Below are 13,468 nucleotides of genomic sequence, written 5' to 3' on the forward strand. Positions count from 1 at the left end.
TTATTATTATTATTATTTTATTTCAATTATTAAACTGTTTTTATCTCAACCCATGAGTTTTTCTAACTTGTGCTCTTCCAATTCTCTCCCCCATCCCACCGGGTGGGGGGGAGTGAGCGAGCGGCTGCATGGTGCTTAGTTGCCAACTGAGATTAAACCCAGACAGCCTCAAAGGAAATATAGTGATAGCTCACTTCTGTAACTTTTTTTTCACCATCTTCTTTTTTAAACCAAGCAAGCTACAGAATTTTAGTTCATGATGAAATTTATTGCAATTGTATAAATTTCAATAGTATACAGTATTTTTTTTTGAGAAGGAAACATCAAGGGCACACTGCACATAATTCTTTTCAAATAATCTTTTCCTTCTGGTCCTAACTAAGTTATTTCTTTCAAGTTCTGTGATACAATGAACTGAAGTGAACTAGCAAATCTAAAATAGATTTTAATCATATTTATAAGTGTCACCATAAATCCATGGCAAAAACACTGAATCTGCTTTTTTTGTGTGTGTGTGATTTATTTAGAACACAAAAAGTCCTACAGAAGTCTTATTTAGATACTATGAAAAAAAAATTCAGAAATTTTTATGAAAGCCAGAAGGTCTTTAAGAGACATTAAAGATTTCTTATTTATTATGCTGTCATTATGCTTATATTTCTTTTAACTCCCTTGTTCATTAAGTTCATGAGTACAAAGTCACTTGGTTTTGGCTACCTTGCCAAAGGAGTGGACCAGAAGGGACTTACAACCTGGTAGCCAGTTTCAGATAATTTTTTTTTTTTTAAGAATTTAACTTTGTCGCTGATCGTTTTGGTTCAAGGATGAGCCAAGACTGGTTAGCCAAGATGGCCATTTTCCCATTTTGTAGGAAAGAAAATTAAGTTGGAAGTTTGTTTCCAAGTGCTTCCTTCATGCTTTGAAGAAATGTTGGTAACTATTGGTATGTATTTTCTCAGGCAAATAAAGAACAAGTGAAGCAGCACTTTTCTAAGCCTTTCCATGTCCCATGATTTACTTCATGTCAATAGTTTTCCCAGGCAAAGGCTTACTCTGATCAGGATGGAGTCATGTGGCTGTTTGTATACTCTTTATTAAAGCAAGCAGCAGAATGAGAAGCACCGCCATATCTTTCAGAGCACATACTATGAAAATATTTTCTTCCTTACACTAAATTGCTCCTGCCTTATACTCTTTGAAGAACCAGACATACAGACACCTCTACTTCTTTAGTGTATAAGAAAATATACCGGTATTTTCTGAGAGATACAGATCACTAGTAAATATTTCTTGTCTATCTCTCAATAGTTCTCTCACTGCCAGTAGGGAAAGAGTTTTAAGAACTTTTCTTTCTTTTTTAACAGATTCAACAGGTACTACAGGCAATGAGAATAGGTACCATACAATATTTTGTGTCTAGCCAACAGTGAATTTTGTCTAGCTATACAACAAACATTTTACCTCTGAGAAAACTGTCCTCTCCTAAAGGGAAAGATGACACTGATACCATTTTACAGACTGTTGTGAGCCTAATTATTTTTCTGCAACAGTGAAGTAGCCAAAAATTGAGTGAGGAAAAACAAAAAAACACAGCAGAAAGAAGAATTTTATATTTATTCTCTATTGCTTTCTACACTTTTCTCCACTTCATAAAGTGAAATTCTTTTATGCCAATAACTTCTCTAGTATCTACAGATGCTATCCCAAATACTTTTCATTCTGTCTGTGTATTCATGCTGTCCCTGGTATTTCATGTCTTTGGTCATGATAAAAAACCCAAATATAGATTTTGTGTAATTGCTGTAAATTGCAACAGATCTACTTTAGCTTGATTAATGAATATTATTATCCTGTAAAAATGGGTATTATATAATAATTCTATAAAAGCAATTATACAAAAATCAAGCTTTGTTAAGTATCATCTTCACGCACTATTCATAAATATGTTCATTTGAATTAATATCACACACAATGTTGGCTTTTTTGACATACTAATTGATCTCTTCTAATATGGTTTGCTGCTTCTGTTGAACCTTAAATTAAAGAGTTCAATCCTTCAGGGTCTCACATTTTTCCACCTTATAGCTGCTCACTCCTGCCTTGTTGCCACCTCTTCCTCTGTCCCACTAAAACTGTTAATGATGAATTGCATAAAGATCCAGTATAAAGAACAGAGGCACATGAGTGCAAATAAACGTTGGGAGGGAGAAGAGGGAAGCTGCTTTTTTATCTTTAGTACTGGTTTATGCCATTTTAAAGTCCTGTGAAACATTTGCTTAAATCTCTATAGAGCACATGTGTTTCATATATCCTACTTAAGGTGTGTGGCGTTTTTTTCCTCACAAGATCAGTATCATCACGTTCGTATATAAAACAGATTGGATTTCCTTTCAGTCTGGACAATTAATGTTACAAAATATAGCTTACATTACCCTTTTCACATAAATAAATATGTTCCATATTGAAATTTTATACACATTAAAGAACATTTGATTTACATACCTATATATCTTATCCTGAAACCTTTTTTATTGGTGCCATGATCTGCCGACCACCGGAGAAATACTTCATGGCCATTGCTGGTTATATTTAGAGAAGACGAATAGTCCCCACTGAGAGAAATGAGCAATGGGCTATGACTATTTGGTCCTTGATACAAGGAAGAGACAAAAAAAAAAAAAAAGAGTTACAAAGTTTAAAATAACACACAATAAACTATATGCATACAATTAATATACGTAGAAAACATCCTCCAAGCAAATGGTAAATTAAATTATTTCTAAACATAGTTAATACAGTACAATTTTGAAACACAGTAATCCAACAGTTCTTTTTAGCACAACAAATCCAAATAATTGCTTATTTAAGATTTTTTAGTGTTCAGTTGCCGACTGAGGTTAAACCACGACAACTGACAAATGATGGTATGCATAAACAATAACGATTACACAGATGCAATGTAAAAATACACATATAGAGAAAAAGTATCATCCAAAGTTGTGCATCCTATAGTTACCATCAAACACCTCAAGTATATCAAATTCCTTTTCTGTCTGGAAGAATTCGAAGAACATGCTGATATTATAACCCTTTTCCACAGTAATGGTCCACGCACACATCTGGAGATTTGGGTAGCTGTCAGGATATCCAGGGCTCAGTATTACTCCTGTTGAATCCAGACGCATTTCATTGGCTGGACAGAGCACTGTGAAACAGAAAGATTGGTAAAAAAATCTAAAGCCCACTATTTGTTTCACGTGATTGGCAAGATTTTCCTGAGTTTAAAAGATCTGCATAACTCATTTTATTTCCATAAATACAGAAAGACTGACCACATATTAGAAACAAAGTCAGTTAGTAGAAAAAAAATCTAAAGTAATGTTTCTCTTGAAAATAAGCCCTGCAACCCTCAGAAGTTATCAATTCATGACATTATTCTTCTTTCATTCTCTAGAAGATAAGACATTCTTGTAGGCTGTGCTTAAGTACTAAATTGTTGCATTGTTCAAACAGTGAACCATAGACTTTTTTTTTCCCCTCAGATTACTATTACCGTCAGCAATAATGCCAGGTAAAGTCTTGCACTGAAAGCAAAACTTGAAGACACTGTGATTTTTGGTTGTCAGTTTCTAAATAAAGAATAATCAATCCCTCCCACAATCTGTATAAAGAGCACCTAAATTTTGAGGTCCTCAATCAAGCTCCAAGAACGTTGATGTACCTACACACAATGTAAGCACTATTCAGACATGGTGCCTTTGGTCTAGAAAATAAAAGACACACTTCAGGCTGACATTTTGTTGCTAATTAAACAAGTACTAATTAAACAAGAACATGACTTGTGCTAATCCAGTTACCTAGTTTTTAGATCCACAGAAACCTCAGAAAATGCTAGGTTATTGCCTTTATATGCAATAAAAAACACTTGAAATACTATTTTTCCTTCACCACACCTAATACAATCCCATTTCTTTCCTATCTCTTACTAAAAGATGCAGCAGAGTTCTTAAAATCAAAGCCTATGACTAGCAGTCAAGACATTGGTGTTATAATCCTGAATGAGCTAGAGAATCTCAGGCTGACTTTGGGCAATTCATCTAATTGCTCCTCCTTTTAAAAACAGGTACAACAGTTCACCATATAACAAATATTTTCGGAGGAAATAAAAATCAGATTAGGAGGGAAAAAAAAAGGCGATTTCTGCCCCACTTAAAAGTAAAAATCCAAATATCACCCTGATATTTATTTATTTATTTAAACTCCATATTTCTCATCATCCTTCAGTTCTTTGGTAAGCATAACAGATGTGTAACTGTGTCATATATGTTATGTGCATATTGAATCTATATCTACAAACCACTTCCTTTTTATTAAATCTTTGTATGAGATATTTTTGGTTATACATTCACATTTCTATTGAACTCTCAAGTTCAGACAACCGGATACTTTCCTCCTTCTAACACAGAGACAGACTATTTCCCTGATGAGTAGATGTAAGTCAGCTGAAGAAGAAATTATAAAAATCTGAAGTTCTTAATTGCTGACAGCCTTTTTCCCAAATTTAACTCTAGGAAGTAAGAAAAGAAACATACTTTACCCTTTTCTCTAAAATATTGCTGGGAGAGGCTAGACCCCACAACATAAGAGGGATATTTCCTGCAGGGATAAAAGACGACACCTGCTCCATCCCTGCTGACTTCTTCAGCAGGTATTGCCTATCATACCTTCACCTTAATCTAAATAATTATTTTTTCTTATATTCCACATCATATTCTGAAGTTATTAATCTTCCACTTACAGCTGTGCTGGAAAACCTGATTTAGTTGAAGATGTCCCTGCCCATGGCAGGGGGGTTGGACTAGATGACATTTAAAGGTCCCTTCCAACCCAAACTATTCTATGATTCTATGATTCTATGAAAATACATAGTAGCTCTGGCTATTCTTAATTGTCATAGTTTCAGGAGGGATAGAGGATGCTAGCAGGATAAATGCTACTTTGTAAGTTATCACCACTATTTAAAGTAGCTGCTGAAATTGGGCAAAATGGTGTTTAAAAGTATGATGAAGAGGCTTGATTTTTAATTTATCTGGATTCACTAGATCTACACAGAATAACAATCTCATTAAATAAAAATATTTGATATTACCATGTTACTGGAACTTTTTTCAAGAACTGGTTTTGCTTCATGATATATGAACTAGTGCCTACAGTTTATTCAGAACAGAGCACTGCTAAACAGGAGCCTTAAAAATCTGGGGTTTATATTCAAAACTAACACTTACATGAAAGTGAGTTAGTACTGAGCCATTACAAGTTACACAAAAAAATAATAGGATCTTAGATTTCTCAAGAACATTGAAAATAATATTGGCTTATTAAATACAAAGATCAGATTTTTATGGGGAAAAAGTCATTGGACTATGAAGAGAGACAGAGAACACAGAAAAGCAGAGGAAGAGAGAGAAAAAGAACGATCATCTTCATAAACAAAACTCATAAGAATCATAAATCATAGAATGGTTTGGGTTGGAAGGGACCTTTGAAGGTCATCTAGTCCAACCCCCTGCCATGGGCAGGGACATCTTTCACTAGATTAGGTTGCTCGAAGTCACATCCAACTAGACCTTGAAAACGAGAAAGGAATCTGTCCATATATTTTTAAATAGTCATCTCTCACTTTCAAAATTAACATCTAATTGCTAAATTTAAATAGTTGTTTCTCATGCCCTGTATTTGTCTCAATTAATCAAGAAGAGATTGAATATAACACCTCCACTCCACATGAGAAAACTTATAGGGCTAGAATCTGACTGTCAAACTACAGTGCTGGACCAGTTGTGATACAGACTTTATCTCAAGCAAATGAAAGAACTGATCTTCTCAAGCTTTATATGTACATACATATATATATAAACACACAGAGAGAGGTGTGGCAGGAAGGCAGGAAGAGCATCGCAGTCATCTGGCTGCACTAGGTTATTTACAGCTAGTTTTGCTATCTCCATGTGGTTCTGCTTTGCAAACTTTCCTCAATTTCAGGATCTCCAGGTAAACATCCTTCAGGAATTTTATAGAGAGCTTAAAGACTTATTTCTGTACAATGTATTCCCTTGGGAATCGGGTAGCTAATTTTTTTATGAATCTGAGCTAATGTAGCTGAGATATAGCTGAGAGTCATCATTCAAGAATTTTCTCAAGGTCCTCTAATTATCATGCAAAATACAGTTTGAATCTTCTTACTCTGAAGCTTTCATTTTATCCTGAAAGTAGAAGCTAATTTCAAGGAAAATTAAGGGCAAAGTTACATGCGGCGTATGGGGAATACTCTATTTTAACAAAAGAAGATGATAAGCATTGGCATAAGCTTGGGGATGTTAGTGATTATTTTCTAATCTAAAGAAGAAAATCTTCAAGAGTTTTAAGAAATGGTCATCCAACTGATACACATCAGAGAAAAATAGAAAAAAAAGCAACATAGTTTTAAATAGTACTAAATCTGGTGTATACTAACCTGTAACAATTAAAATCACCAAATAAAATCTTAAATAGATTTTGCTTCAATATTTTCTCCTAGGGATACCTCGTTATTGACTACCATATCTTTACTGCAATACATTAGATTCAAAACTAAAATATTGCTATTTAACTTCTGTTCAGCAGCACTCTTCAGATTCAATAAATAAATGAATGTTGAATTTGGGTATTAATTTATTTCAAGTTAAAAATTGAAACAAAATTTAATGAAAACACATTTAACAGTGGCTAAAGTGTCTAACGTATGCACAAGGTTAAGGCAACAGAAGTTAACACTATGAAGTCTAACAATAAACATATGCTCTGCCTGGTGAAAAGTATTAGTAAACTAATACAAATATGAACTAATGGAAGATCTGAGTTTATTCCTTGAGAGTGGTGACTTTTAAATATATTATAGCCTGCACAATTAAAGTATGTTAGCCTATACATAAACCAGTGTAGTATAATAAAATCACAAAAGACATAAATTTTAGGCATATAATTTTGCTGCCTCTAGATTCCACAAAGCTCTCTATTGATCTCAGTTTCAATATTGAAATTTAGCTTACATATTGCTATCTTCAAACTTACACATTATATAAATTAATACAAGAGAAAATTATGTTGCTGATTATTCTAGGTGGTCAGTTTGAATGGTCATTTTAAACATGTTTTAACTAATTCCTTTGATTCTTTCTTTTTTTTTTTTATTTTCTGAGTCTACTAACTCTGAAGATTATGTTAATTTAATTCAGCTTTAGACTGAAATTATAAAAGCACTGATTTAATATTTAGCATTTGATCCAATTTTTAGCATTTATATGTGACAGAGAAAAGATTACCTATGGTAACTGAAGTCATCATTCCTGAGTTTTTGTCTTGGGTTTTGCAATGAATATAAATATGCCTTCAGCAACACATGCTGAGAGAATGCCTCAGGATCAGCACATATGTCTGTTTGTCCTATTTATTATTACATCATTATAACATCTAAAGCAGTGCCTGGAGGTTATTATGGTTTTCCACCCATTAAATGCTATGAGACTGCTGAGTTAGGATTTTAATGTAAACTGGGGTGTTGGAAGCTATTCCTAGACACAATTGTACCTAAATAAATGCATGGATTTTCAGAAATTACCAGTGTTAGAGTTCTTATAAAACTCACAGTTCATGATCACTTTGCATTTTTAAGAACTAGACTTACTGCTACAAATGATTTTGACATTTGCATAGTTTTGTGAATAAAACCAGGGGAAAATAGTTTATTCAGCAGTAGTAGTTGACCTTTCCAGTTTTTCAGGAATGCAGGAAAAGGGTATATTTATAAGACAGTAATTTTTCAACTGTCAGCTGAAAACTGAGTTGAACATTGTAGTCATAATTAAGTTCTAAAAATTAGTATACTGAAGTTTAAATTTGTAACAGCTAAATTGTGCATCAGTTTGAAACTTGACAAATTACTAAGAAAGTCAAATATTAAAGCTTTGCTTGTAAAAGTAGTAGATTTATTCACAATTAATTTACTATTTCCAAATAAATCTTTCATCATGAGTGTTTTATAGATATGCTAATTAATTAAAATTGCAGGGGGGACACACAACATCTGATTGGTAGAAAACCCAGACAGCAGTATTTTTCATTTAATACAAATGTAAATCACCTGCATTTATTATGACTGATTTGGGCAAGTATTTTAATCTTGCAGTAGATGTTAGAATATTAAGCTCAGGAGTAGATGGATCATGAAGGAATATCATAACAACTAGCAGCATTCAAAATGGCTTTTGTTTACCTAAATTATACTTTTATGAGGCTGTGGGGTTTTGGTTTTGGTTTTTTTCCCCTCAAAATGTCTTATAATACATATTTATAACTGTATGTCCTTATTTATCTTTCTGGAAATAAATGGAAGAATTAGTAAGAAAACATAAACACTGAAACTTTAAAGAGGTTACTTTTTTTTTTAAATAAATCATGTGCAAGGTTTATCTCCATTAGCTCCCTAATTGGTTCGGTATGAAAGAAAACTCTCGCATTTTCTTAAAAAAATGGTGGAAAAATTCTGTTCTAGTATAACACATCAAATGTCAGCTTAATATAGACTGGTTTAAACTGTGATGTTAGTGGTTGGCAGGATTGTAATCTTGTTTCGACCTTAACAATGAGTAGTGTTATATTTCTCTATTCAGAGTTTTCAATAAAAGGAGGAAAACATGAACACACACATACAGAAAACCTATTCTTTAGAATACACTGAATAAAAATGGAAGCACTTAAAGTTGCACTGAAAAATGATGTCATCATCTTGTTCACCCAAATCCATACTATGTTAATTTAGCATTTTTTTAAGTTTCCATATAAATTTTCATACTATTATGTTCTAGATAAAATGAAATAATCTCATTATTTATTAAATTTAGACTACCTCCAAAAAAAGAACTGTGAAATTCTTTTAACAAAGTAGAGCAGCAGTCCTTTAAACTCATCAAATTCATTAAAACATTACTAATTATTTTGCATTAATATTTGACACATATTCACCATAACAAACAGTGATAATACTGGGAATAGCATCAAAAGTCTGAAATATTTTCAATGTGCCATCCTATGTAAAGAGATAGTGGAGGGTATTTAAGGAATCACCATTCAGCTGGTCTGGCAGGAGGAAAAGAAAAAGGAGAAAAAACCTTGACAAGTAGGTGGTGCTCCATCCATCTGAAGCCTTTCACCTAGTCGGCATGTCAAAATCTCATTACCAACCAATGTAAAGCCTGGTTGACACTGGTATCTTATTATGTCTCCTGTTTGGAAAAACAAAACAAGACAAACCAGAAACAAACAAAAGAAACATTAAACAGCAATTAACTGGGACTTTTAGCTTTGAAAATATTATTGATTAATGAAGTTTCTTGCCACCAGATATAATGGGCTAAATGACCTCTGGCATAAACAACTTTGATTAGTCTAAGAAATGTGGTAAATGAGCATTGTGTTGCACACTATGCTGCATCTATCACTGTTTTCCACCACATTATTAGCTGGATAGTTTGCAAATTTGTCTGGGTTTAACTGATGTTGTGTGAACCATGTGTCACAAAGCTTTAAGCAATATAATTTATTGGATAACCATTAAGGAACTAAATAAAGAGATAAGATCAAGTCAGTAAACCATACAATCCTGAGGGGAAAAAAAAATAAACAGGAATTGCATTTAATTGATGATATCTAAATTTGTCATGGTAAGAATAAGAAACTGTCATTTTTTAATTAAGAAATTATAATTTCATGTAGTTTTATGTACCAATAAAAGTAAAAATTTGTACATCCCAGAAGTTCTCTTCGGTCCAGATTACAGAGCGGGGGGGGAAGTCTTTTCTCTTTGTTACCAATATAACTAATCAAATATTGGTATATATTAAAAATAAATTTATTTTTCTTTTCCATAATGTGAGCAAAACTAGCTGGTTTAGACATGTGATGTCAGATCATGTAAGTCATATTTCTTTGAATGACAGGTGGTTAAGTAATATTATTAACATGTCTTAGAAGGTCAGAATATCATCCTCTTCTCAGATCCTCCTAATTTTTACAAAGATGATTTTACCCTTCAGTTCACAGAACCTTAATTCTGGTACAGAATATACCATTGTCCACAAGTTTTTTTGTGGGTTTTGTTTGTTTGTTTCAGTATAAAACAATGTTTTATATTAAAAATTATGAAAAATGTTTTTTAAAATTGAGCTATTAGAAAGGAGTTACTGTGTTACTTATATGTGATGTCTGAAACATAGATGGAATTCATGAAGTAAAGGGAAGAGGAATGACTTAAAAATTTCATTTTCAAATCTAACATATTACAGGCATGATTTGCATCCTGAAAAGCAAGAATTTTCTGTGCATAGCACTCCTTTTTTTTGAAACAAATGTTGCTTTTATTTTCTCTTATATTACCTATTTCGAATTCATCGTCCTCAGTTAGAATTTCAGCATTTGGTATATTTGCTGGAGGCTGGCAGACCCGGAGCTGATAGGCTATAAACAGGAAAAAAGCACAGTTGACATTCCCATACTTAGACAGTTAACATAGCTATGCAAACATAGCTGAGTTAATTCCCACATTAACAGGATAAAAAGAAACATCTATTCATTTACTTTGAAACTTTCAAGAGAATCAAAAGAAAGGAAACATATGAATTTCAGAATTAATGAAAAATTGGAAGTTGCATCTGTGTTCTTAATTAGTTATTTAATTTCAGTGGCAAAACCCTCTTCATAGATAACCTAAGAAGCTTAGAAGTGGTTGCCAATTTTCTCACTTAAGTGATTTCGTCTGACTAGCAAATATTTTCTTGTATTGTACAACCGTTGTTTTGTTTCTTTTGGGTTTTTTTACAATACATTTTTACTGCTGAATTCTTCCACTTTTGAAACTTTCTAATAAATACAAATTTTAGAATCCAAAAGATTCTACCCAGAGGCAGCATAACTGATGGACATAAGCATTATGAATGTGAAATCTCCCAGTAAATGAATAGTTGTGGAGCACATCTCACCTGCAGAGAATAATTCTTCTTTCAAACTTCTCATTTGAAGTCTCACATGAAATATTTTTTTCAGTTTTAACACATGTATGCAACAGCCAGGCAAAATAATTAGGTGAAACAAATGATAAAAAAGACAAGTAGGAAGAGTATGCAGAAGCTGTATAGCTTTTTTTTTTTTACAGACAACCTGTGAGGATGGGCCTGTTTGGACACAGACAAAATTCCCTTCAATCTGAATGCAATTCGGACAGAAATTTGGCCAAAGAAATCACACTGAAGTATTTATACTGACAGTGTAGTTTTCCAAGTTTTAAGGTGTACGCTCAGGTTGATAATGAATCAAGTATGCCTGGTTTTCACTGATATTACATTTTCATATAGCATTGTTTTATAGCATCTCTCATTAGCAAGGAAACATCATCTACTTATGTCAGATGATGATTCAGCTTCAGTTATACACATCTTTTTTACTTCCTGTGCTTGGATCCTTTAGTAATCAAATTGGTCAAACTTTTGCCAATCACAAAATTTGTATTTTATCCAGGTAAGACCTTTGTTGCTACTAAGTCACACATATTTGACATCTTCCTATTCCGTTCCTTTTTGTGGATCATATAATGAAGAGCCAACTAAATCAGTGAGTCAGAAAGCTAACAACCTGCCTTAGGATAAAGTAATTTAAAATAAAACACATCAAGCAAACATGGAACACCTGTGTTACTTGCATTTTTTTAAATAATATTAAAAAATCACCAACATAAAAAATGGATTGAATAAACAATTCATATAATTTATCTCAAATGTCTCTCATTTAGGGGTGTCATTCATTTTAATCCCCAAATTATCTATTTTAAATAAATTTGACTCCTCTCACAGCCTTGCCTTTATTGCTATAAATTGTATGTAGCTGACATGAATGATCACACACTCAAGGACACAGAGATTTATTTATCTTGACAACATCAATCCAAAGTTTCTTCATTAATAATCCTTTGTGCTGCTCAGTTTGCATCTTTATTACACATTAGAGCCCACACTTGTGGAATGACAATTTCCACAATAACAAAAGAAACAAGTACAAGGAGATCAAGTTCTTTAGAGACAATTTATTACTAGGTATCACCATTTTTAAATGTGTTTGGTCATATACTGGTATATTCATATATATCCATACATATCAATTCATATATTGATGAACACAAAGGGTCAGTTTGTCCTTCACAAACTGCTACATGCAATATAGATGCCCAGATTTGGAATGAAAATTCTGACCCCCCTCTGCCCAATCCTACTGGAGTCTATACTCCATAATCAATTCAAGTGCTGTTGCTGCTGTTTTTTAAATTGTGGGATTTAGGTCTTTTTTCTTTTGCTTTGTTTTGTTTAGATTAAAGTTCCTTTAATCCCCCCAGTTCTGTCTATCTGTAGTCACCTTGGTCTTTACTAAGTCAAAAAGAAAGCTTTCTAGTCCTAAAATCTGATCAGGATCCAGAAAACAGATTGTAGTCTGTACATGTTTCCTTGAATAGTCAATCCAACAGGCATTCACAGGGCACCTAAAAATACCCTTGCTTCTGAATCTGTTTCTATCTGAATGATAGGAATGCAAGAGAACACTTGGCCACAGAAGGTTTGAATAACCACAAAAAGATGGCGAACTTGGTGCATTAATACTTATGCATTTTCATTCAGTCAGTATTTAATTCAAAGGTAGTTTAACGATAACTACACACTATAGTTCACTATCATTGAACTCTCTAGAACAAGAGTACTTTCTTCACAATATTCAGATATCTACAAGACATTTAATGACCCCCACAAACATTTAGATTACAAAGGAATTTTACAAGCATTGTAAGCAGTGAGAAGATGAGCACCTTGAACTGCAGGGTCTTGATGCTACCTTCTTTGCTGATGTCTCTTCACAGTGCATTCTTTTTTTGCTTGACTACTAGTAAATTTAATATCTGGTCAAAAAAATAGCTTGTTTTCATTATTCATATTAGTCTTTCATATGTTTTCATTACCTAGTGGTGGTCAGTTATATTAATAATAGCATTATATTAATAATAATAAACTTCTTAGAAAAAGTAATTTAAATTAATTTTTTCATTAATTTTCTTCCTGCAGTAATCAGTACAGACAGTGAAAAAGTGCACGTTGTCACACTTACCGTGGTAACTAAGTACAAAGAAGCCACTGGTAGTAAAGTCACTGTGGAACTTGATCAGAATCTGATTGGAAGTGCTATAGACTGATTCTAATGCAGTATTGCCACTAAATTGTCCAATTTGAGGAGAAGTTTGGTCTGGTCCATCCCTAAGAAAAACAGATACCAAAAGACTTTTTTTCCCAAACAAATAATTTAATGTCTCCAAATTTTAATATAATGTAGTAAAATTTCT

At 32.9% G+C, this 13,468-nt stretch overlaps 1 protein-coding gene across 1 annotated transcript in view; it reads right to left on the minus strand.

Annotated features, from left to right (window-relative positions):
- CSMD3 (CUB and Sushi multiple domains 3) overlaps positions 1-13,468 on the minus strand; it is an 838,052-nt gene that overhangs the window by 101,920 nt on the left and 722,664 nt on the right. The window contains exons 46-49 of the mRNA XM_009277245.2: positions 10,471-10,551; positions 9,207-9,320; positions 3,017-3,205; positions 2,503-2,649 (exon numbers count right to left, since the gene is read on the minus strand). Of these exons, the coding sequence (XP_009275520.1) occupies positions 2,503-2,649; positions 3,017-3,205; positions 9,207-9,320; positions 10,471-10,551 (531 nt within the window). The remainder of the gene's footprint in view (positions 1-2,502; positions 2,650-3,016; positions 3,206-9,206; positions 9,321-10,470; positions 10,552-13,468) is intronic.

This window comes from Aptenodytes forsteri, unplaced genomic scaffold (assembly GCF_000699145.1).
Source record: "Aptenodytes forsteri isolate BGI_AS27 unplaced genomic scaffold, ASM69914v1 Scaffold49, whole genome shotgun sequence".
Taxonomy (NCBI): Eukaryota; Metazoa; Chordata; class Aves; order Sphenisciformes; family Spheniscidae; genus Aptenodytes; species Aptenodytes forsteri.